We start from the raw sequence: 25,281 nt of genomic DNA on the forward strand, positions 1-25,281 counted from the left end.
AACTCTCCCACCTTCTTCTCTTATCCTTTCTAAGGTGGTGATCTAAGTTCCTAGAGGGGCTTGGGTATTATTTTCAAATTGGAGGAAGGGAATCTGATCCCTATACTGTCTTCTGTCCTTGCTGGCCTCTGCTGAGTTGTAGTTCACCCCACCTGTCTTTAGACTTCTTGTGCTGATATATAGGCGACAAGAGATTTTCACATATTGAGGTATATGGGGTAACTTCTAGGTCAAAACTGATTCAGCTTGAACTAAAGAAGCCTGACTTAAGACCTATCAAACATACATTGAACATCTGATTTAACCATTAAAGAATGTGCTCTCTTAAGATAAGAATGCATACTTCTCCTCCTATACCAGTATTGATAATGCCCCATCAGTAATGCCTGTATTAGTCCCTTTCCCAAATCAGGGTCATGTTGACTTGCTAATTTGCAACTGAATACTTCTTTGAAACTTTGATGAATATGTATCCTGGGCATGTTTAATGTATGTTCTTTGTTCTAAAAAGGTGTAACACTATACTGAAAACCATACTTCTCCAGAACGCTTTCTTCTCTTGTGGAAACTGCCTTGCCGGGTTATAACCCTCACCCTGGCTCAAGTAAAACTCACCTTTTCTCTCTTATCTATAGAATGGTTATTGGTTATTTTGCATTGACATAGGGTTCCTGCCTTGGCCTCTAGTCTGAGTCCTTCTTTCTCCAATTCCAAGTCTCTTTCAAGTTTGCTAGCCTTCTCAGAACTTCTACATCCCATTAGATACTTGGGAGCTCTCAGCTGCTTTGCCCATCATGATGGGGTGTGGGGAAGGAATTTGTAAGGCTGCTTTTAGTCTCATCTGTCTAGGCACCTCCCTTAGCCATGGCTACTCTACTGCCCAGGTACTATGTTAGATGTTGGGCTTAAGAGTCTTGCAGTCCTCCAGGCTATACCCTAGAAAGTGAAACACAGATTTCTCTGCTTAGAATATCTCCTCAACCAACTAATCTACCCTCACTTCAACTGCCAGGGCAAAGGCCCAGGGGAGTAAGATATGAGAATGCTGGATCCTGTCTCAGGAACCCACAAGCAGCTAAACCATAATCACTGTGCTTTAGATTCACCACTTCCTATCTCTTGGTTGAATCCTCACTTCTTTTTGGAGAGATAATTTTTTTTTCACGATCATTCATTCTTCACAATTCTATGGATCCTGGCATGAACTTTAAATATAAAATCCTGCCATACTGGCTCCTTGGAACTCACAAAACCTTAACAAAACCTAGTTCTTGCAAATAAAGGCCTTGCTTTTGAAATATTAACTAAATAAACCATACATCTATAACAATGGAATACTCTGTAAATGAAAAATAAAAATAAAATAATGAGGATACTCTCTAAGATATCCAGAATATACTGATAAGTGAAAAAAGTAAGGTGTGTAGAATAGGATGCACTATAGTTTGCTACCCTTTTGTGTGTAAGAAAGGGGTGAAATAAGAATACATCAATCAAACAATATTTATTTGTATTTTCATAAAGGAACACCAAAAGAATTCACAACAAACTAATACAAATGCTTATCTATAGAGAGCAATGGGGAAGAATGGGGTGAATGAGAACAGGAGTGTATATTAGTCAGAGTTCTCCAGAGAAACAGAACACATATATAGATAGACACAGAGAGAGAGAGAGGTATTATAAGGTATTTGGTTCATGTGATTATACAGGCTAAGAAGTCCCATTATCTGCCATCTGCAAGCTGGAAATCCAGGAAAACCAGTGGAGTCGTTCAAAGGCTGAAGACCTAATGGCGTAGATGCCTCTCTGGATCTGAAGCCTGAGAACCAGGAGCATCGAGGACAGGAGGAGATGTCACAGCTCAAGGAGTCAGGCAGAGAGTGAATTCAACCCTTCTCTGCCTTTTTCTGTTCTATTCAGGCCCTCAACAGTTTGGATGATGCCCACTCACATTGGGGAGGGCCATCTGCTTTACTCAGTCTACCAATTCAAATGCTAATCTCTTCAGGAAGCATCTTCACAGACACACCCAGAATTAATGTTTAACCAGCCATCTGAGCAGCCCTTGGCCCAGTCAAGTTGACATATAAAATTAGCCATCACAGGGTGGGAGCAAAACATCTCAATGTATATCTTTTTATCCCTTCAATTTTTGTACCATGGGAATTTTTACCTATTCAAAAAATGTGGTTAAGTTTTGCTTTCAAGTCTCTTGCTTTTATCACACGCTTTTAAAAATCCATTAAGGGGCCAGCCCGGTGGTGCAAGCGGTTAAGTGTGCGGGCTCCGCTGCGGTGGCCCGGGGTTCGCAGGTTCGGATCCCGGGTGCGCACTGACGCACTGCTTGGCAAGCCATGCTGTGCCGGCGTCCCATATAAAGTGGAGGAAGATGGGCACAGATGTTAGCCCAGGGCCAGTCTTCCTCAGCAAAGAAAAAAAAAAAAAGAGGAGGATTGGCAGATGTTAGCACAGGGCTAATCTCCTCACAAAAAAAAAAAATCCATTAAATATTCAGTTTAATTCAGATATTCAATTATCTTCACAGTGACTCTAGTCTACTTTGTCTTCTATTTCACAATGATGACCTAGTAGTTTTAGCAAAACACCAATCCTGGATAACTCCAACTGTTTTCTGGTGGTCTCAGACCATCGATGGCAATGCATGGGGGCACTCACCTGGGGTCTGGCGAGCTTCCCACAGACATCTCCACTTTCCAAACCAATGTTAGACTGGACTGACCCTTTTGGTTCTTATTATAATTGCAAGATGCCCTTCAGCAATAACCGTTAGGAACCTTTGAAGAAAAAAAGAGTTTATTACTTACAAGCCCCTAGAGCGTACAAGGCACACCCCAGGCCCCACAAGGTTGAAGGTAGAGAGAGAGAGAGAATGAGCAAGTGCAGGGGCCTGGGGTCCTGCTTTTATGGGGGTACAGAGTGGGAGCCTCGAGTTTCAGAGGCTCACTCTTCATTGCTGAATTTAAAACATAAGAGCAGGAATTTAAAGCACAGAAAGAGAAAAAAAAGCGGCCCAAATGGTCAGTTATTGAAATCAACCAAGATCTCTAAAACAAAGGAAACTCGGTGTGGGGGGGGGCGGCAGCCTGGCTCTCTATCTAGTCGTGTGGCTGGCAATGTGTTTATTTGAGATAGCCCTCTTTGAAATGGATGCCTTGGCAATGAAAACTTAAGTAAGGAACTTGCACTGAAAAAGAGAAAACCCAACTATCAGGGCTTACACTACACCAAATGTTCACCTATTTCATAACTCACCTGAGCAGCTGAACTTGACTAGAGAAAAACACGAGGATGACTGACCTCATCCTATATTTATGACACAAATGTCTGAAAAACCTACTATGCCTTCAACAATACCTGGAAATTCTACTCCATTTCCCTAGTTAATTTACTCTCCTACTCTCAGAGATGACTGTTTCATACAGTTTCTTTCCCCGAACCTCCAACTCTCCCTCCCCAATCCTCATATTTAGCCAATGACCTCCGTGCTCCCCATTTCACTGAAAAAAGAAAAAGAAAAAAAATCAGAAGAAAAATTTCTCAAGGTCCCACCACCACATCAGTTATGAATTACAACCAGCTGCAAATAACAGACACATATATACCCCCCAAAAAGAGGAAAAGACCAGTGTGGCTTAAACAAATTGTTTTCTTTTTTCCCATAATGAGAAGTCCAGAGGGAGGCAATCCAGGGCTTGTATGGCAGCTCCACAGTGTCATCAGGGACCTAGACTCTAGTTCTTCCATCCTTAGCAACAGCTTAGGATCGCTTTATTGTCATAAGATCGTTGCTAGAACTACAGTCATCGTGTCCACATTCTAGGCAAGAAAAAGAGGAAGGGCCAAAGACATATACCCGCTCAGTCAATCCTGTTTCTCAGAAGCCCCACCAAACAACTTCTGCTAACAACTCACCAGAACTTAGTTACATGGACGTCCCTAGTGTCATTGAAACAGAAGCTCAGCACCTTGCTCCCAACAAAATCAGGGTTCTGTTGTTATTAAGGAACAGGGAGAGAATAAGGAGAAATTACCTGTTTTCTTATTTCACTGGGGTTGGGGGAGAGAAAAGAAGCAATCAGAAGAGAAATTCCATATGTCCCCAACACCAAATCTAACTGCCAACTTTTATTCGTATTCATATACTATGGCTTCCTCCTATGTGTCAACAGATAAACTATCATGCTCCTCTTCAAGGCAAATCCCTCCAATAGCACACTCGACCCCTTCCCGGTTCACTGCTCTAAAACTTTGCTCCTTAAGTTATCTCATCTTTTCCCCACATCATCAATTTCCCCCTCCCTTTTGTTTATTCTCATTAGCAAACAAACATTCTAAAATATCTCCCATCTTTAAAAAAAAAAAAATCTTCCCTTTATTGAACATCCCTATCCAGCCATTTCAGCTATCACTCTTTACTCTCTTAAAGCAAAATTCCTCAAAAGAGGTTTTTAATCCCATTTTTTCCACTTCCTCACCTTGCATTCTCTCTTAAACACATCCCAGTCAGGCCTTCACTCATCCCCACTGCTCCACTGAAGGCACTCTTGCCCAAGTCACCAGGGACCTCCATATTGCCAAATCTAATAGCCAGTTCTCAGACCTCACCTTAGCTAGCCTCCCAGAAGAATCTGACAAAGTTATCTTTGTCAGATAAAGTTATCTCCTGCTTGAAACACTTTCTTCATTTGGTTTCCAGAACACCACACTCTTCATGATTTTCTTCCTACACCACTGGCTGGTCCTTCTCACTTTCAAGAAGGATCCTCTTCCTAATGTTTAAAAGCTGAAATGCTCCAGGGTTCAGTCTTTGGACCTCTTTTAATCTACACTTTCTTCCTAGGTGATCTCATCCAGTTTCTATGGATTTAAATTTATCCTCACAATTCATCTTCTCTGTACTTTAGCTTACTGCCTAATCATCATCTCTACTTAGATGTCTCACACTGCATCTCAAATTTAACACGTCCAAAACTGAATTTTTGTGTGTGTGTGTGTGAGGAAGATCAGCCCTGAGCTAACAACCATGCCAATCCTCCTCTTTTTGCTGAGGAAGATCAGCCCTGAGCTAACATCTGTGCCTATCTTCCTCCACTTTACGCGGGACGCTGCCACAGCATAGCCAGACAAGCGGTGCGTCGGTGCACGCCCGGGATCCGAACCCGGGCCGCCAGCAGTGGAGCGCCTGCACTTAACCACTATGCCATGGAGCTGGCCCCCAAAACTGAATTTTTGATTCCCTCCATTTCCCTATATCTGTTCCTCCTTCAGTATCCCCCAGTGTTGCTCAAGCGAAAAACCTTGGGGTCACAATTGACTCTTCTCTTTCTTTCTCACCCTACATCCAATGCTACCTTCAAAATATATCCAGAAACCCACCACTTTTTACCACCTCCACCACTGGTTCACCATGTTCCAAGCAACTATCACCTCTTCTCTGCATTACTGCAATTCCCTTCCAACTCATATTCCTTATTCCACTCTTAACCTCCTATGGTTTATTCTCACAGCAGCCAGAACAATCCTTTTAAAATCTAAAATAGAATATGTCACATCTTTGCTCAAAACTATGTAACGGCTTCCCATGACTTTTAGAATAAAACACAGTCTTTCCACGGCTAATAAGAAAGACCCTTTCATGATCTGGACACTGGCTACTTCTCTGATCTCATTTCATAACACTCTCCCCCTCACTTACTCTGCTCTGGTCCCACTGACTTTATTGATATTGCTTTAAAAAGACATACATCCTCGACCTCTGAGCCTTTGTACTTGATGTTCCCTCTGCTTGAAATGCCCACTCTATCACTTCATTCAGGTCTTTGTTCAAATAACTACCTCCTCAGAGAGGCCTTCCCAGATCAATCTATCTAAAATAGCACCCCTCTGTAACTTTAATCTGTTTTTCAGACTTTATTTTTCCTCATAATACTTTTCAGTACCTGACATTATTTTTCATATCTCTTTGCTACATGTTCATCTTCTTTCTCCTTCACTAGAATACAAACTCCATGAGGGCAAGGACGTATTTTGTTCACTGTTATATCTAATCAACACTTAAAAGGAGTACCTGCCATGGTAGGGTCTCAATAAATATTTGTCCAATAAGTAAATAAAAATAGAAGCCATATTGTTATCTATACACAATGGACAGTTTCCAGTCTTAACACTACTTAACGTCTCTGCAGCATTTGACATTGTACCACTTCTGCTTCTTAAAACTCTGTCTTTCCTTGGATTGTGAGACCCTCAGTTCTCCCTCCCTGATCATTCTTTCTCCGACTCCTTTTATAGGCACCTTTTCTCTACTTTAAATATGATCAGGGCCACCCCGTGGCTTAGCGGTTAAGTGTGCGGGCTCCGCTACTGGCAGCCCGGGTTCAGATCCCGGGCGCGCACCGGCGCACCACTTGTCCAGCCATGCTGAGGCGGCATCCCACATACAGCAACTATAAGGATGTGCAACTATGACATACAACTATCTACTGGGGCTTTGGGGAGAAAAAGGGGGAAAAAAGGAGGGGGATTGGCAATAGATGTTAGCTCAGGGCCGGTCTTCCTCAGCAAAAAGAGGAGGATCGGCATGGATGTTAGCTCAGGGCTGATCTTCCTCACCAAAAAAAAGAAAAGAAAAAAAAAAAAACTGGGCCGGCCCTGTGGCTTAGTGGTCAAGTGCGCACGCTCTGCTGCTGGCAGCCCAGGTTCGGATCCTGGGCGCGCACCCACGCATCGCTTCTCCGGCCATGTTGAGGCCGCGTCCCACATACAGCAACTAGAAGGATGTGCAGCTATGACATACAACTATCTATTGGGCATTTGGGGGGAAAAATTTAAATATGATCATTCTTCAGATTCCCTACTAAGGCCAGTGATGGGCATATTTTGAAGATAAAGCTGATAGAGTTTACAAATGGGATTGAATGTAGCAGTATGAGAAAAAGAGGATTCCAAGCTAATATTGATTCCCATTCATAAATGAAGCTGGAGAAAGACAATTAAGGCTCTAAAGTCATACAACTATTAACTGACAAAGTTATAACTGAATCCAATACTATCTGAAATCAAAGCCCATTTTCTTTCCCTTATACCGTCTCTCTTTGGAAAAAACAGAACACAAAATGACATACATAAATTTATACTACTATAATAAATAAGAATAAAAGGCCAAATGTTTGAAAATAGTTGATACTTGGTAAATTGTTACTATTTGTTGTTTTTGTCTTTCCGTGTTGAGCTGGTTAAATGAACAAAATATTTTGTGAACTTTTGTGTCTAAACCACAATATGGAACTATCAAAAATGTTACTGATTGCTTAGAACAGTAGCAAATGGCCATGATATTAAGTAGCAAAGATGGGAGTGGCTCGAATAGCAACACAGAGTTTTCCACTACATCAAAGACTCAAAGCAAATAGTTAGAGGCCCTGAAACAGTCCAACAAAAGAAAGACCTATATAATCAATTAAAATGTGAAGACAGTGGTTTATATTCTAGCAATAGATAATTATTATTTGTTAAATACAGACAAAGTGTATACATCCATATATAACGTAAACAAATAGACTCATGTAAGTTTAGCATGGGTAAAAAAGAAAAAAAATGTAAGCCTTTCCTCTTAGGCACTAGGGAGGTAGCAAAATAAATTAATTTAGCATCATTCAATATTTTTCTGGCATAAAGATATCAGACTAGATTATATTTAAAGGTCCCTTTTGGCTCTATTACTCTCTGAAACCTAAGGTATCATCACGGACCTAAAAAAAAACAAACCCTCAAGTACTTCCTCATTCACAACGGGGGAATTCAGAGATAACAAGGCTAGCAAAGCTAATGGTTTTAGGAATGTATCTGGGGAGACATATAGACCCACAGGAGCAAATCTCTGCAGTGAAAGCTCTATGGTTCTGCAGAGAGCTAGGAAGAGGGAGGTGCCTGCTTTCAAATGGCTTTCATCCAGAGCAGACATCAAAATGGAGTTCAGCTGGGTGGCTCCCTAACGTTCATTCTTCCAGTCAAGGCAAGCTAATTATTTTCCATCTCATTTTAAGAATAAGTGAGACAACATTCAAATATATTCCTTTCTCCTATAACCGAGTTTGGGAAATGTGTGCAAATTTGGTTTTTGAGTCAAAAACCTTTTAACAGGACTACAAAAAATATTTATTAGAAATAAAGAACCTCCTTGTTTGCATTCCAGGTTCATACGAGTGGAGCTTATATATATATTCTCACAAACTACACATACATATTAACAGTCTAAATTTGTTATTTGTCTGATATGATGGGTGACATCTTTACCAAATCTGAATAAGGTAATACTGATACGCTATCACTGGGAGGATATTTTGAATAGTGCAGTAACAGCAACAGGTTTCTGCTAGGACCATTTTAAAGCCACATTTTAACCCTAACTAACCACCTAATGCATTTCTAAGGGTTAACAATGTAGTTTATGGTCTTGGACCAGATTCTCCCGAAAGGAAAAAAAAAAAAGTCTATTCACTATAATCTGGGCCTCTTAGCACTAAGCTGTAACGGATCTATCATGACATAGCAGAAAGCAGTTATTATTATATAAAGAGTTTTACAAAACTCTAAATTACACAAGGAACTCCTACTTCCTAATAGCCTTCAGTGTCAAACAATTTCCTCCCTACCCAAGTTTCTATCATCTCTTCTTCAATTCAGCTACCAAATTTGAAATGTGTCTTTAAATCTCCCTTTTTAAAAGCCCCTAGAGCTATTCCACAAAGTCGGTGGTTTAGGTCTAAAAATGGGGCCTACTCCGCCTTTCTTTTCTTTCCATTTTTTAAAAATATGATAAAAATACACATAACATAAAATTTAGCATCTTAACCATTTTTAAGTGTACAGTTGAGTAGTATTAAATATATTAATAATGTTGTGCAACTATCACCACAATCCATCCCCATAACTCTTTTCATCTTGTAAAACTGAAACTATATACCTATTAAAAACTAACTTCCCATTCTCCCCTCCCCCAGCCCCTTGCAACCACAATTTTACTTTGTCTCTATGATTTTGACTACTCTAAGTACTTTATATAAGTGGAATCATACAGTATTTGTCTAGGAACAACAGTTTTTATACATTGTGCATCAAGCAGTACAAGACATTGATGCCTGAGAGAAGGGGAACAAATGAGGCGAGCCCTGTGATTACGCCAGCTTTCTGTCTGAAGAGGTTTTACACTGCAATGCAGAGAGGGGAACCCAGGCGAAGCCTGGGGGTGGAAAATGTAAACAACAGAAACAAATAGCAAGATGGTAGAGGCAAACTCAACCACATCATTAAACTCATTAAATGTAAATGGTTTGATCACCCCAATTAAAAGGCAGAGATTGTCAGATTGGATTTTAAAAAGCAAGGCCAAACTATGCTGTTTACAAATACTCTGCCCTTTTAACAGCTTCGATGTTCAATGCTTAGGTACTACTCTTTGACTGAAATATTATTTGCTGCCAACAAATAGCAAGTCATTACAGTGAACCAAATAAAACTATTCCATTTTCTAAACCTCACGTCCTCCACATTGTCAGGTAAGTACAGAATGCACTGCCTTTAAAGGAACTGAGAAAAGAAAAAGGCACAACTCACTGACAAATTGTGGCAACATGAAAATTATCAGCTGAGCTATCCGGACCAGAAGTTTCTGCATTTCATGGTGCTTCATCTTTAAAACTGTATGGATTTCTTAAGTCTTAGGGTTCGTCCAAATGAAGGCAAGCCTCCTTACCCATTCCCCTGCTGGCTTGTTTCCGGCCCTGCGCCCGCCCCCCGCCCAGGCCCTGGCAGCCGTGCGCCGCAGACTGCAGCACCCGAGCTCGCGGCCCGCAGGCGCGGGCGGGGGACCCCGGGCGGAGAGCCCGCCTCTGCGGCGACCGAGCCGGGCGCCGAGTGGACGCGCCGGGCCGGGGGAGGGGCCCGCGGCCGTGGCGCCGCCTGTGCCCGCCGCCCACCCCCCGGACCGCTACTTAAGCGGCTCCGGCGCCGCCCCAGCCTCAGTGCGTTACTTACCTCGACTCTTAGCTTGTCGGGGACGGTAACCGGGACCCGGTGTCTACTCCTGTCGCCTGCTAACCCGTAGCCACCATGGTGAGTGGGCCGCACGCGGCGCCGCCCTTGCTCGGGAAAATGGGGACGAGCGAGCCGGGGAGAGGCGTCGCGGAGGGCCTCTAGTTGGAGAGGGCCGGGACCAGCGCTGGCCATCTGGAGGGCAAGAAGCGAGGCGAGAGGAGAGGGCGGGAGTAGATAGACCCCGGTTCGTGGAGAACGGCTGAGGCTCGGAAAGAGGGCGGCCACCGCGTTTTCTTCTCGGACTCTGGGAGGGGATGGCGGGGTGCGGGCTGCCCTCCGCCGTGGTTAAGGCTCTCATTTAGCCCTTAATTGATGAGCGCGGCGCCCCCAGACTCTACAGTCTTTTCCCGCGCATTCCCATCCCCCCATCCTTCCCCCGCCTTTGGCGGGCGCGCGCGGGATCTCCCCGCCCTCACTTCCTCCTCAGCTAGAAAGCGGAGGCGGGAAGGGGCAGGACACAAAAGCGCAGGCGCGACCGTTACCTTCCCGCCAGAGAGCGGCGGGAGACCGCCACTGCAGTCTGCGCGTGCGCGCTGGGGCGCTGCGGGTCTATGGCTAGAGGGCGCGGCTCCTGTTACCGAGTTTTCTTTTTTTTTAAATGGAAGCACTAAGATGAATGTGGAGAAGGGCTCCTTGTCAGTGTGCTGCACTACGCCAGTGTATTAGGACAATTAGTTCCCAACAGCCTGTAGAGGCCATCTGTCCCTCCTTGGCCTCTTTGTTGCGTTAGGAATGTGTGTGGGAGCAGGTGGTGGCGGTGAGGATTTTGAGGGAATGGAAATCGGATCTTGGTCCAGATCTGGGCCACTGATAATCCCCTGCTGCGCCCTGACAGATGTGGAGGTGTTGGGCACAGCCCAACGCCTGCGGGGAATGGAGGATGGTTGGCCATGGCAGCGCCTCTGCAGACGTGGCTGCTGCGTGCCTCTGCAGCTGCGCGGCCCCGCCGGCCGGGGTGGGGGCGCGGGCGCGTGCCCCTGAATTGCTCATTCATCCACTGCCGCAGAGCCCCGCCCCTGGTCCCTGCGGCCAGACATTTCCTCTGCTCTGGACACGTGCTTCCTGTGCTGGTAGCTGCCCGGAAATCTGGCCACCTAGTCTAAAATGGGATTCTGGGGCCTGAGCACTGGATGGATGGCTTCCACCCTATCTTGATCCTCCAAAGGAGGAAGCTGTGACTAAGCTCTCTTCTTGCTCTAGAAAGAGGCCTTGGCAATTTAGAAGTGGAAAAAATTCAGTAAAAGCAGTGTAGATCAGAAAGATAGCAGTTCTCCCCCTAGGAAAAGAGTATTATATTTTAATTCATTTTAAAAGAGGAAATTTGTAAGATTAAGATTCCATAAGTATTTTGTTCTGCTTCATAGTCACTACTAGATGTTTAACCCTGAATTTTGTTTTTTTCCTTCCTTTTCCACAGCGTGAGTGCATCTCCATCCACGTTGGCCAGGCTGGTGTCCAGATCGGCAATGCCTGCTGGGAGCTCTACTGCCTGGAACATGGCATCCAGCCCGATGGCCAGATGCCAAGTGACAAGACCATTGGGGGAGGAGATGACTCCTTCAACACCTTCTTCAGTGAGACGGGCGCTGGCAAGCATGTGCCCAGGGCAGTGTTTGTAGACCTGGAACCCACAGTCATTGGTGAGTTGACCACACTAACCTGAGTGAGATCCCAGGGGTCTGGGACAGGAGGTCTATCCTGGGGGCTCCGCTGATGCCCTGGGGTTGAGCAGGCTTGTGCAGGTGGTTAGTGATGGGTGGCTGCTTTGTCTTCCTTTTCCAGATGAGGTTCGCACTGGCACCTACCGCCAGCTCTTCCACCCTGAGCAGCTCATCACAGGCAAGGAAGATGCTGCCAATAACTATGCCCGTGGGCACTACACCATTGGCAAGGAGATCATTGACCTCGTCTTGGACCGAATTCGGAAACTGGTATGTTTATGCTCAAGAATAAAGTAAATAATGAGCCTAAGGAAGACATTTGAAGTAGGCTCCTTGGGCCGGCCCCGTGGCTTAGCGGTTAAGTGCGTGCTCCGCTACTGGCCGCCCAGGTTTGGATCCTGGGCGCACACTGACGCACCGCTTCTCCCCCCATGCTGAGGCCGCATCCCACATACGGCAACTAGAAGGATGTGCAACTACGACATACAACTATCCACTGGGGCTTTGGGGGGAAAAATAAAGGAGGAGGATTGGCAATAGATGTTAGCTCAGAGCGGTCTTCCTCAGCAAAAAGAGGAGGATTAGCATGGATGTTAGCTCAGGCCTGATCTTCCTCACAAAAACAACAACAACAAAAAATGACATAGGCTCCTTTCAACACAGAATTGAAATGTAATAATGAATGAGGAATTATTCTTTTATAGTTTTTTAAAAAATTCAATTAAAACATGAACTATTTGGTGTCATTTTGTAAATATTAATGCAGATATTTTTTAATTAAGAAATGCTGAGTGATTCCAGGAACATCTACATTTTTTTCAAGTGTTGTCAAAATAAGAGCTATATCCTTGGAATTGTATGAAAAGTGAAAATAGATTTACTATGATTATATCACAAAAAGCAATAACTATGTTTTCTCTTTCCTCTTTTCTAACAGGCTGACCAGTGCACAGGTCTTCAGGGCTTCCTGGTTTTCCACAGCTTTGGTGGGGGAACTGGTTCTGGGTTCACCTCCCTGCTGATGGAGCGTCTCTCTGTCGATTATGGCAAGAAGTCCAAGCTGGAGTTCTCCATTTACCCAGCCCCCCAGGTTTCCACAGCTGTAGTTGAGCCCTACAACTCCATCCTCACCACCCACACCACCCTGGAGCACTCCGATTGTGCCTTCATGGTAGACAATGAGGCCATCTATGACATCTGTCGTAGGAACCTCGATATTGAGCGCCCAACCTACACTAACCTTAACCGCCTTATTAGCCAGATTGTGTCTTCCATCACTGCTTCCCTCAGATTTGATGGAGCCCTGAATGTTGATCTGACAGAATTCCAGACCAACCTGGTGCCCTATCCCCGCATCCACTTCCCTCTGGCCACATATGCCCCTGTCATCTCTGCTGAGAAAGCCTACCATGAACAGCTTTCTGTAGCAGAGATCACCAATGCTTGCTTTGAGCCAGCGAACCAGATGGTGAAATGTGACCCTCGCCATGGTAAATACATGGCTTGTTGCCTGTTGTACCGTGGTGATGTGGTTCCCAAAGATGTCAATGCTGCCATTGCCACCATTAAGACCAAGCGCAGCATCCAGTTTGTGGATTGGTGCCCCACTGGCTTCAAAGTTGGCATTAATTACCAGCCTCCCACTGTGGTACCTGGTGGAGATCTGGCCAAAGTACAGCGGGCTGTGTGCATGCTGAGCAATACCACAGCCATTGCTGAGGCCTGGGCTCGCCTGGACCACAAGTTTGATCTGATGTATGCCAAGCGTGCCTTTGTTCACTGGTACGTGGGTGAGGGCATGGAGGAAGGAGAGTTTTCTGAGGCCCGTGAGGACATGGCTGCCCTTGAGAAGGATTATGAGGAGGTTGGTGTAGATTCTGTTGAAGGAGAAGGTGAGGAAGAAGGAGAGGAATACTAATTACCACTCCTTCAGCACTGCAGCATGTCATACTTAATTTCAGCTTCAGCGTTAGCTGACAGGCGTTAAAGCTGTCTGGTTAAATTGTCTTCGCTTTTAACTGTGATCATGTTTTGCTTTTCCATGTGTACGTGTAAGATTTTTCCATTATGTCTCAAAGTAAAGGCTTTAAGAAAGAAAGTTTGACTTCTGTGCTTTTTCTAAATTGATTTCTCCAATGCAAGATGTATTACTAATTATTTCTAGAGGATAAAGTCTGCAACAGGGCAGTGGGTGATAGCAAGGATCTCACTTCCTATCTAGCTACCTGTATGGGGAAGAAGGAGCACACTGGTCTGAAAAAGTATGCACTGGATTCTGACACTGTTCTGTTAAAATCACCTCAACCAGTGTTAGAATCCAGGTCAGAGAGGGCTTGGAAAAATGATGTACTGAAAAATCATCCTGCTAATCTAGCTCTTGAGATTATTAAGTAATTACTAATGAGTTAGGTATAAGAAGTAAGTAGTTTTGAATATCCTGCAAATAATGTGACTGCTGTTTAAAGGGACCTACTAATTTATCAATGTAACTTAAAAAATCTCAAAATGACCCTTGAACAGGAAAACAGCTGGTTAAAGGAATATTTCAGCATGGTGAGGTAAAAATTGTGTTTCCAGTCCTATAATGGGATGAGAAAAAGTTGCAGGATCTGAATTGCTGGTGATCAAAATTATATTAAGGAGAAAAACAGGAAGAATAAGCCACATGCATTTATGGAATGGTGCTGCTTAATTTACAAGGGGGTGAAGTGGCAGCATTTGTAAAGGATAAGAATTTACAATTAATAGCACTTGGCATAGTTTACATTCTTTCAAGTATATAGTTTGACTGCATCTAACGGACTATAGGGATAGGCAAACAGGATGCAAATAGAGAATTTAACCTAAGAAAAAATGTACATTTCAGATTCAGAATGCACCAGGACTATTATGGTCTGCTGAAGACACTGATGTCTTGGTTTAAGAGTAGAGAATACCAAGATTTTCTAGGGGTTTTTTCTAGCTGATAAGTCCTATAAACTAACAAAATAGTTGTCAGCTCCTGAAACAATCTGATTTGGCATAGATATTTCAGGGAGAAAGCCGTTGGGTGGCATTGCAGGGCCAGCATAGCACAGGTCCTAAGGGGAGGCAAATACCAGGGCTTTAAAGCACTGAGGGGAACCAGAAATTGAATTAGTGACCAAACGGATTGAAGGTTTTGAGTTAGTGCTGAACTCACAGGAAGACCATCTTAAGAGATGTCTGAACACTCTCTGAAATGTCCCCCTCTGTTGTTTTCTGCAAAACAAGAGGGAACGAACGGTAGCTAGGCCAGAGCCTGGGAAGCAGCAGGAAACCAATGCAGAGAGAGCTTGCTTTTCAGGAAGGTGTCCCAGGTGGCCTAAAATCGGGAAAGCACATGTTCAGTGTAGAGTGTGCCCTGGTGCTTTGTACAGAGTTCCGAGGCACAAGACAGAGAGGATAGAGAAGAAGCCAGGGTTTCAACTGTAGCTAATGTTTTATTTTGGTTTGGGGTTTTTTTTGGAGGGGGAGGTTGTTTGTATTTAAAAAAAAAAAAAAAAAAAGACCTGTAGTAAACAAGGCAAGATGTTAAGACAAGCTTGGGTGATAGGTATGTAGGTGCTTGCGATTTTATTACCTATTGCTGCATAACAAATTGCCCCAAAACTTTGTAGCTTAAAACAGTTTATGTGTACAGTTGTCCCTCGATATCTGCAGGGGATTGGTTCCAGGACCCTTGGCGGATACCAAAATATGCAGGTGCTCAAGTCCCTTATATAAAATGGTGTAGTATTTGCATGTAATCACACATCCTCCCGTATACTTTATATCATCTCTAGATTACTTATAATACCTAACACAATGTAAATGCTATGTAAATTCTTGTATTGTTTAGGAAATAATGACAAGAAAAAAAAGTCTGTACATGTTCAGTACTGATGCAACCATCATGGGCCCTTTGATCCATGCTTGGTTGAATCTGAGGATGCAGAACCTACAGATTCAGAGGGCCAACTACATTACCTTATGCAGTTTCTGAGGGTCAGGAATTCAGGAGCAGCTTACCTGGATGGTTCTGTCCTAGAGTTTCTCATAAGGTTGCAGTCAAGATGTTGACTGAGGCTGCAGTTATCTGAATGCTTGATGGGGGCTGGAGGATTCACCTCTAAGGTGGTTCACTCACATGCTTGGTAAGTTAGTGCTGGTTGTTGGCAGGTAACCTTAGTTCTTCACCACGCGGACCTCTCCATAGGGCTGCTTGAGTGTCATTGCGACATGGGGGCAGGCTTCCCCCAAAGTGAGTGATCCAAGAGAGGGCAAGTTGGAATCCGCAATGTCTTACAACCCAACCTCGAAAGTCACACTCTATCATTTCTACAAATCATATTCCTTACACGTCAGTCCTATTCAGTGTGGGAGGAAACTACACAATGACAGGAGGTGAGAATCAGTGGGAGTTATATACAAAACCCTAAGGTTTAACGTTTCTATCGAATAGAACAATACCAGTTATATTATCCCTTTTTTTCTGTATGCTTGAAATATTTCATTTTTAAAAAGAGAAGAAACCTGTAGTTTAGAGAGAAGAGGTTTTCTATTTTCTACAGTTTAAACTCGAATTTCAATATTTTGGGTGGCCTTTTAAGCTATCCTTTACAACAGATACCTCCTATCTATACTTCTCTTGAACTATCCAATCCCCTTTATACCCTAATTACTTGGTTATTGACCCAACTTGCTGCTCAAATTCAATATTTCCCTCTGTCTCCTTTGTTCCCAATCGTCTTATACATCAAGATGATGACTAGCAGTTACTAGTAGTCAAAGCCTTTGGTGACATGAGATACCAAGTGTGGGACATGAGGAGGGGGATGGCTAAAATGAAATGCTGAGGCAGCCAGGAAATGCCATCAAGCATTCCTTTAGGGGAGTACCGGGGTCTTACTATCTATATCTCTGTCCCAGCAGCAAGCACAGTGCCTGGTCATGTTTATGGCCCATAGAATGCTCCAAGGGAAGTAAAAATAAATAATGATTATTTATTTCCCTCTTAGGTCAGATTCTTGACTGTTCTTTCAATATAAACATTAAACTACAGGGTTTTGGCCAGCCCTGTGGCTCAGTGGTTAAGTGCGTGCGCTCCGCTACTGGCGGCCCGGGTTCGGATCCCTGGCGCGCGCCGACGCACCGCTTCTCTGGCCATGCCGAGGCCGTGTCCCACATACAGCAACTACAAGGATGTGCAACTATGACGTACAACTATCTACTGGGGGGCTTTGGGGGAAAAAAAAGGAGGAGGATTGGCAATGGATGTTAGCTCAGAGCTGGTCTTCCTCAGCAAAAAGAGGATTAGTACAGATGTTAGCTGAGGGCTGATCTTCCTCACAAAAAAAATAATAAATAAAAAAATAAACTACAGGGTTTTGTAAAATGTATTCACTATCTCTCCAAGCCCAAGTCTCTTTAAGCACTTCTTGAGAAGTTGAGTCTCAGGGTGGAGAGGCCTAGGGAACCAAGAGAGGCATTTGACCTCTCTGTTCTGTCACTAGTCAAGCTCTCTTAAACTTCTGGGTCTATTTTCGCTTTTGTGCTACAGATTTCCATCCTGCCTTTCTCAGAGGGTGGTGGCAAATAGGGCAATCAAGTCTGGGAGGACTTGTAAGCTGAGAGATGTGTTTTCAAGCTGGAGAGATGAGGGACAGGGCACGCCCAGGACTTGACAGCTCTGCTCAGTGGAACTCCAGAGCCACTGCCAAGGAAGAAAGAGCCACTTATTCAGAAAAGAAATAGAAATAAGTAAAAGCCCAAAGGGGGTTTACTTAGAGATGGTGAGGATGATGATAATGATACTAATGATAATTAACCTTAACTTGTCAACACCTTCAATTTACACTCACCCACTTTTGTTTTTTTAACACCAGAATACCTAAATGCCTTCACAACCCAGCATTCTTAACCTCCTTGAGGCAACCCTAAAATGGGAGGAGCCAGTGCGTCATTTTTACAGAAGACAGACTGAATTGGCAGGAAAGAAGGTAAGTGATACCACAGCCCTGTGTCCTGACTTGTAGGACCAGGTATCTTAAATATTGCCTGGCACATGATCAGAAAGAATAGAGGTCTTTCAACCCTGTGGAGGACCAGGGCTGTGATTTAGGGACATGTTCAGATTAAGAGGCTTGTGCTAGGGAGGAGAGAGATGCCATTTTCCCCTTCCAATCCCATCAAATTCCTGGCAAATTCCTTAATGCCCTGCAGATGGCACCACTGACAAGGAGTTCTCTGCCTGGAAGAGCTGAGCTCAGATTTGTGAACTCTGCCCTCACTGTCACCTTGGAGCTGAACCTAAAAGATATACAACAGGAAATGACTGACCTAGCATCCCTGGCATTCACATGCTTGTCACTTTTTGTTCTGTCCAATCTTGGAGGCAGCTGGGACTCATGATAGTCCATAGTGAATCATGCAGCCACAGGAAAACCCACACCCAAGGAGCTCTTGACTTCAGCTCCTGCCTCCTAGGGTGCTTCCCAGGGTAGGATGAGTATAACAACATGGCCTTGGGGTCAACATGGAGTAAGGGAGGAGCACGTTGCCAGATCAATCTGAATACAATACTGATACAAAGTCAATAACCTGATGATGTGGACATCATCAGATAGATACTGATATCATTGTGTTGCAAGGGCTAGCTTCTTCTCTGCCATCTGGTCCATAAACCAAAATAAATACCTACCCAACCCATGCCTCAAATGACCAACCCATCTCCCAGCTGATAGCCTGCTGTATGTTACTGTGCCAGCTGTGAAGGAATCAAGCTCATCATCTTATTCCTGCCTGGGGCCTTCAAACACTCTAGCATCTGCCTATAATACCTTTTCCAACCACAACTGCCCCTCCCCCTCACCTTTGCCCAGTTAACTCATACTCTTCCTTCAATGATAGAAATCCAAGCGTCACCTCTTCAAGGACTTGAAGACTAGGTGAGACTAGGTCAGATTCCCCATTATATATTTTCATAGAACCTTCTCCTTTTCTCTCAAAGCATTTATCATATTTTGGAATTATATATTTATTTATATGATTATTTAATTAATACTATATTTTCATCCACAATATTTTATTTTTTTTTTTAAAGATTTTATTTATTCAGTTTTTTCCCCCCAAAGCCCCAGTAGATAGTTGTACGTCATAGGTTCACATCCTTCTAGTTGCTGTACGTGGGACTCGGCCTCGCGTTGGACGGAGAAGTGGTGCCTCGGGGCGCTCCCGGGATCCGAACCCGGGCCGCCAGCATCAGAGCGCGTGCACTTAACCGCTAAGCCACGGGGCCGGCCCTCATCCACAATATTTTATAAGCTCTATGTCTATTGTGCTTTCCATTGTATCCTCAGTACCTAGCTTGGTGCTTAGAGCAGGACTGACACTCAATAAATATTCCAAGAATTAATTTTAGGCAAGAGCAGAGATTCCAACTTTTAACTGAAAGCTAGAGATGACTGCCCCTCCCTGCCTTCCCCTTTTCCCAGGCCCAAAGATCTAAGATGCCTTAGGAAGACACTACAGGGTGGACAGTGACATCAAATGGAGGTGGAAGGGAAAATTGCTGCTCTGTTCTAAAGTTTATTCCTAAATAAGATCCCTCATCTCTCTGGCCCAGCTCTAGTGTCTCATGATACTAGCATGCGGGAACTCCTGCTGGCTCACATTGACCAAATGAATGCATGCCATGAGCCAAGGTGTGACCCAGCTATCAGACAGGCTGATGTCACCTTAGACAGTTCATCCAGACAACAGTGTGCAAAGCTAGGCAAGTTAGTGTTCCCACCATCCTCTTCACTGGTCATCCTACTATGCAAACTGTTGTTCAGTTCTGGGCACCTCAAGAACTATATGGACAGACAAGAGAGTTTCCTCCAAGGGCTGAGTGGAGTGGCAAGGGGTCCTGAGTAGAGCAACTTGGAGAACTGAGGATGTTTAGATTAGAAAAGAGAAACCCAATGAAGAGCTGCTGTCAGACTCATTCCTCAAAACCCCAGAGGGCACAGCAAAGCATGGGGAAGAACAATGCAGCTCACTTTCTAATAATTAGCTAGGACCAACAATGGACCACCATGCCATTCATGTTGTCAAGGACAAAGAGGTAGAACTGAAGACTTCTAAGATCCCTCTCCAGGGCCGGCTTGGTGGCATAAGCAGTTAAGTGTGCACGCTCCGCTTCGGCGGCCCAGGGTTCGCAGGTTCAGATCCCGGGCATGCACCAATGCACCACTTGGCAAGCCATGCTGTGGCGGCATCTCATATAAAGTAGAGGAAGATGGGCAAGGATGTTAGCTCAGGGCTGATCTTCCTCACAAAAAAAAAAATAAGATCCCTCTCCATTTCCAGAGTCTGGGATTTCACAAATTTTCTTTCTATCTCAAGCCAATCTCTCATTACAACTATTCTCTCAAATATTTTTGGGGACGTCAGAGACAGGTAGGGAAAAAGGAACAGAATCTCCCAAAGCATGTTTCTTAAACCCTTTCCCCCACCCCTGTCAGCAACAACAAGTTCTCAGACCCAGGGAGGTCTTGCCTAAAAGAAACCTCTGGTTTTCTGGCTTCCCTGGTACCCTAGACAAGAGGGCAATTCCAAAGTTGCTGGTCTATTTCTAGGACTTGGTTCAATTTCCATCAGAGAAAAAGGAAAAGGTTTACAGCCTGTCTTAGTTCATGTTGCCGTAACAAAATACCATAGATGAGATGGCTTAAACAAACATTTATTCCTCACAGTTCTGGAGACTGGGAAATCCAGCAGCTAGGTGCTGGCAGATTCACTGTCCCGTGACAGCTCTCTTCCTGGCTTACAGACAACCAGCCACCTTCTTGCTGCCTCCTCACAGGGCAGAGAGAAAGAAAGCTCTAATCTCTTCTTCTTCTCTCTCTCTCTTTTTTTTTTTTGTGGTAGGGAAGATTGGCCCTGAGCTAACACCTATTGCCAACCTTCCTCTTTTTGCTTGAGGAAGAGTGGCGCTTGGCTAACATCTGTGCCCATCTTCCTCTATTTTGTATATGGGACACCGCCACAGCATGGCTTGATGAGTGGTGTAGGTCTGCGCCTGGGATCCAAACCTGCAAACCCTGGGCCGTTGAAGCGGAGCACACCAAACTTAACCACTGTGCCACTGGGCCGGCCCTATCCTCTTCTTATAAGGACATTAACCCTTGGGCCAGCCCCGTGGCTTAGCGGTTAAGTGCGCACGCTCCGCTGCTGGTGGCCCGGGTTCGGATCCCGGGCACACACTGACGTACCGCTTCTCCGGCCATGCTGAGGCCGCATACCACATACGGCAACTAGAAGGATGTGCAGCTATGACATACAACTATCTACTGGGGCTTTGGGGGGAAAAAATAAATAAATAAAATTAAGGACATTAACCCCATCATAGGGGCTATACCTCATGACCTCATCTAAACCTAATTACCTCCCAAAGGCCCCATCTCCTAATACAGTCACACTGGGGGCTAGGGTTTTATTTTTGTTTCTTTGTTTTTTTTTTTTTTGAGGAAGGTCAGCCCTGAGCTAACATCTATTGCCAGTCCTCCTCCTTTTTTTTCCCCAAAGCCCCAGCACATAGCTGTATGTCATAGTTGCACCTCCCCCCAGTTGCTGCATGTGGGACGTGGCCCCAGCACAGCCAGAGAAGCGGTGCGTCGGTGCACGCCAGGGATCTGAACCCGGGCCGCCAGCAGCAGAGCACACGCACTTAACCACCAAGCCAGGGGGCCGGCCCTGGGGCTAGGGTTTTAAAATATGAATTTTGAGGGGACACATTCAGTCCATAGCACAGCCTGTAGTATTTTTACCTCAGAGCTGGAGGAGTTCTTCCTGAAGACCCACGAAGTCTTGGGAACAAAACCACTCTGAGCAGAAATTTTTCTGTACTTATGTTTTCTGTGGGAAAATTAGGACATGTAGGTAAGCAAAGAGAAAATGAAAATAACCCATAATCTGAATGGAAAGTTTGTGAAATCTTCGTTTAAGGAAAAGGGCAACTTTTCCTCATCTCCCTCTCTGCCCCTCTCCCGTCCCAGTCACCTCTGGGAGTGAGTGCCCCTGGTCTTCTGTCTGCTCCTCAAGGTGCTGTTCAGTAATGAGTCTTCATCATTCGGAAGCTCAAAGGTGGCCCCACAGAAAGGAGCAGAACAGTGAGTCCTTTAGATATACGTGGAGGGTGCCAGGGCTCTTGAGGATATTGAAGTTCAAGTTTTAGCTTTCTATTACACTGACTATCTAAGCAGTATAGTAATAAAAGGAATACAGAAGCGGGGAGATATATCCATTAAGAGGCAACAGCAGAATATTGGGAAAAAGGGAGGCTTCAGAGTCAGGCCAACTTCAAATCCCAGCTCCACCACTTACTATTGTAGACCCTTGCACAAGTTATTTAACCTCTTTGAACTGACTCCTCCTCTATAAAAAAATAATAAAGCCTACTTTGTAGGGTCCTTGTGACACTGAATAAACTAATCTATGTAAAGTTTCTGTTAATATTTAGCACTGAGTAGAGGCTCAGTCTGGATTAGTTTCCTTCTCTGTGTTGCTTGAAGACATTGAAATTTACCCTCCACAGTCAAGGGGGCCCCTTCCCTTCCTCCTAGGAATTAATCTCCTGGGTAGGTCAAAATCCACAAACATTGTTTGAGTGTTTACTGTGAGAACTGCCCTGGGTTAAGCATTGAGGTTAAAAGGAAAGGGGTGAATTAGAAGCCAAATACAGGTTTCTAACACTCAAAGAGGAGGGGAAAAGAGAAAAGACATAAATGGAGGTAAAGTTAAACAATACCAAAGATTTAAGTAACAGCTCAAGATAATGAATGTTATCAGACAGTGCATATATGCATAATTGTTCATTGCCCACTGAACTATACAACTGGATGTTACTTTGAGAATTTAGAGGAGGTAGAAATCCCTTCAGGAAAGGATGAAAGAAAAGACATTATTTGGGTGGAGCCTTAAAAGTAGATAGGATCTGGGCAAAGGGAGGTTTGGTAAGTTTAAAAAGATGTTGTGCAGTATCTTTTTGCATAGTGTTCTGAGTGGTGATTCAGTAAACAGAGCAGCTTTCACCAATTTGAAACACAGGCACTGGAAAGAAAGTTACTGTGCTTCCAACTGATTTGTAAATAAGGGCTTGAGGACTTTGTGAGCAAATAAATCAGGCTCAAAACTTCTTTCTCCAGGAAGTCGTCTAGATTCATTCTCCCTGTTCTGAGGTTAACATTGTCTTATACTATGCAGTTCTGAGTCCACTTATATATTGATATTTTGCCTTTTAAAGTTCACTTCAGTTGTACACATCTGTACATTCTGGCTGACGCTAAGTGTCTAAGCAGGATCTATGTTAACCTGTTGTTGTAAGAATCAGATGTAATAGTCCATGACTCAGGTGATGTCACAGCACTTTGTAAATGGCAAAGGACCATGAACATTAGACTCATAGATTTGGAAGCAATTTGAAGGGTCTTCCAGCTTTGCAAATGAGATCAAGTATAGCCCAGAATGATAGTGCTAGAGCCAGAACCCAGCTCTTCTGATTATCAGCAATGCCTGCCATATTTCTCACTACATTTGCAAATATTTGAGTGCCTACATGTATCAGGCGCCAAGCTAAGGGCTAAGGAAATAACCGTGTTCAAGACAAGTATGATTCTTTCTCTTCAGGAACCTATATGGGGGAGACAAATAATCAATTGCAAACAAATTAAATTATGGCAACTTGTAATAAATAATATGACAAAAATGGGTTGCTTTAGATAAGGTAGTGAGGGAAGACTCCTCTGAGCAGGTAGCATTTAAACTCAAACCTGAAGCAGACTGGAGCCAGCCAAAAGTGAGTTGGGAAGAAGGAGGGGAAGGGGAGAGCTCTTCCAGGCAGAGGAAACAGCAAGTGCAGAGTCCTGACGAAGGAAAGAGCTTGGCAGGGTTCACCAGGAACTGATCAAATGCTAGGGTGAGGATGGTGCCAAGTTGAAGCAGTAGAGAGGGGCTAGCTCACAGGTCACAAACTCACACGCACAGCTGGGCTGACAATGTAAAGGAAAAACTGGTGAGGTGTAAGGGCTTACCGGAGTGATGGGGGCCATGGAAGACTGAGCACATCCTGCCCCATCTACAGAGCCATAGGTCCTTGTTGCCCAGCTCTGTCAGATGTTCTATTTAAGAGACAGAAGTTCGAATTTTTAAGGTGTCATCTCCTGATTTTTAAATGTTTGTTCAAATTTGTTAAAAACACTGTGAGCCAAACAAAACACAGCATGTCTAATGCAGCCCAAAGGCCACCATATTGCAACCTCTGAAGGCCTTGTAGGCTTACTTCAAGGCAGGTTAATTTTCAAGTGCAAATGGATCGCTTTTGAGGGTTTTTGAGCAGGGACAAGATTTGATTTGAGTTTTAATAAGATCATTAAAGCACACAGGCTTGAAATAAAGATCTGAGAAGAGTTAAGCGCCAGGGCCACTTCTCCCTGACAAGCTGTAAGCTCCTCCAGGGCAGGGCCTTGATCCATTCATGTTTATTTCTAAAACACACTCAATAGGCCCAAGCCACCTCCTTGTGCTCTTCTTCCCTTCCTTGCAGCTGAGCCAAGGACCCAGTCAGCCATCTTCTCCTTTTTGTAAGTGTCTCTACCCACTCTCCTCAGTGGGGTCCTGTTCACTCCAAGCTTGGTTGCTAAGAGGGAAATCAGCTCTTCAGGTTCTCTCATTATCTTGCTATATCACCAAAGACAGGTATGTATGTATACAAATATATGTTTTTACTTCCCAACGTTCTATTGCAAATCATTGGGGAGACAGAAAAGACATAAAAATAACTTGCCCCAACAAGTTATAAGGGTACAGAATACAGTTGTTAATTCTGCCCCCTGATTCTTGCTCAGATAGTAACTGGACTCAGTTTAGGCCCTTAGAATTGGGCTCTTATTCCTCAGTGGGGGGCTTTGCAAAACTCAGCCCTTCTTTTTTTTTTTGGTGAGGAAAATTAGCCCTGAGGTAACATCTGCTGCCAATCCTCCTCTTTTTGCTGAGGAAGATTGGTCCTGGGCTAACATCCGTGCCCATTTTCCTCTACTTTATATGTGGGACACCGCCACAGCATGGCTTGATAAGCAGTGCATAAGTCCCTGCCCGGGGTCCAAACCAGCAAACCCTGGGCTGCCAAAGCTGAGCGTGCAAACTTAACCACTACGCCACTGGGCCGGCCCCATCAGCCCTTCTTTTGATTTGCTCTGTCCTGCTCCCTCCAATTTAGAGGAAGAATTCAACTCCACGAAGGTGGGACTTCCCAAACAGCGCAGACACATATCAAGTTCACAGGAAGGTAACCTGCTTCCCTTAACTGTGCGACCTTGGGCACGTGACAACTTCTCACCATTTTCTAATCTCTAAAATGCTAATCACAACACCTTCCTCTGAAGGGTTGTATCACAAGGTTAAAATGAGATAGTCTATAATGTGAGTGGCATATAGTAGGTGGTCACCTCCTGTTTGACTC

General features: G+C 44.3%; 1 protein-coding gene and 1 long non-coding RNA gene across 3 annotated transcripts in view; one reads left to right on the plus strand and one right to left on the minus strand.

Moving 5' to 3' along the window:
• Window positions 1-9,769, minus strand: part of LOC106801619 (uncharacterized) — a 94,487-nt gene extending 84,718 nt beyond the window's left edge. For both annotated transcript variants that reach the window (XR_015554952.1, XR_015554951.1), the window contains exons 1-2: window positions 9,640-9,769; window positions 2,680-2,798 (exon numbers count right to left, since the gene is read on the minus strand). This is a non-coding gene — a long non-coding RNA (uncharacterized LOC106801619). The remainder of the gene's footprint in view (window positions 1-2,679; window positions 2,799-9,639) is intronic.
• Window positions 9,770-9,972: 203 nt separating this feature from the next.
• On the plus strand, window positions 9,973-13,878 carry LOC101402965 (tubulin alpha-1B chain). The gene is made up of 4 exons (XM_004428981.3): window positions 9,973-10,137; window positions 11,537-11,759; window positions 11,902-12,050; window positions 12,718-13,878. The coding sequence occupies exons 1-4, from the start codon at window positions 10,135-10,137 to the stop codon at window positions 13,696-13,698; spliced, it is 1,356 nt and encodes a 451-aa protein (XP_004429038.2). The 5' UTR covers window positions 9,973-10,134; the 3' UTR covers window positions 13,699-13,878.
• The last annotated feature ends 11,403 nt before the right edge of the window (window positions 13,879-25,281 follow it).

This window comes from Ceratotherium simum, chromosome 17 (genome assembly GCF_057802395.1).
Source record: "Ceratotherium simum simum isolate JZ-2026a chromosome 17, ASM5780239v1, whole genome shotgun sequence".
NCBI classification, from domain to species: domain Eukaryota; kingdom Metazoa; phylum Chordata; class Mammalia; order Perissodactyla; family Rhinocerotidae; genus Ceratotherium; species Ceratotherium simum.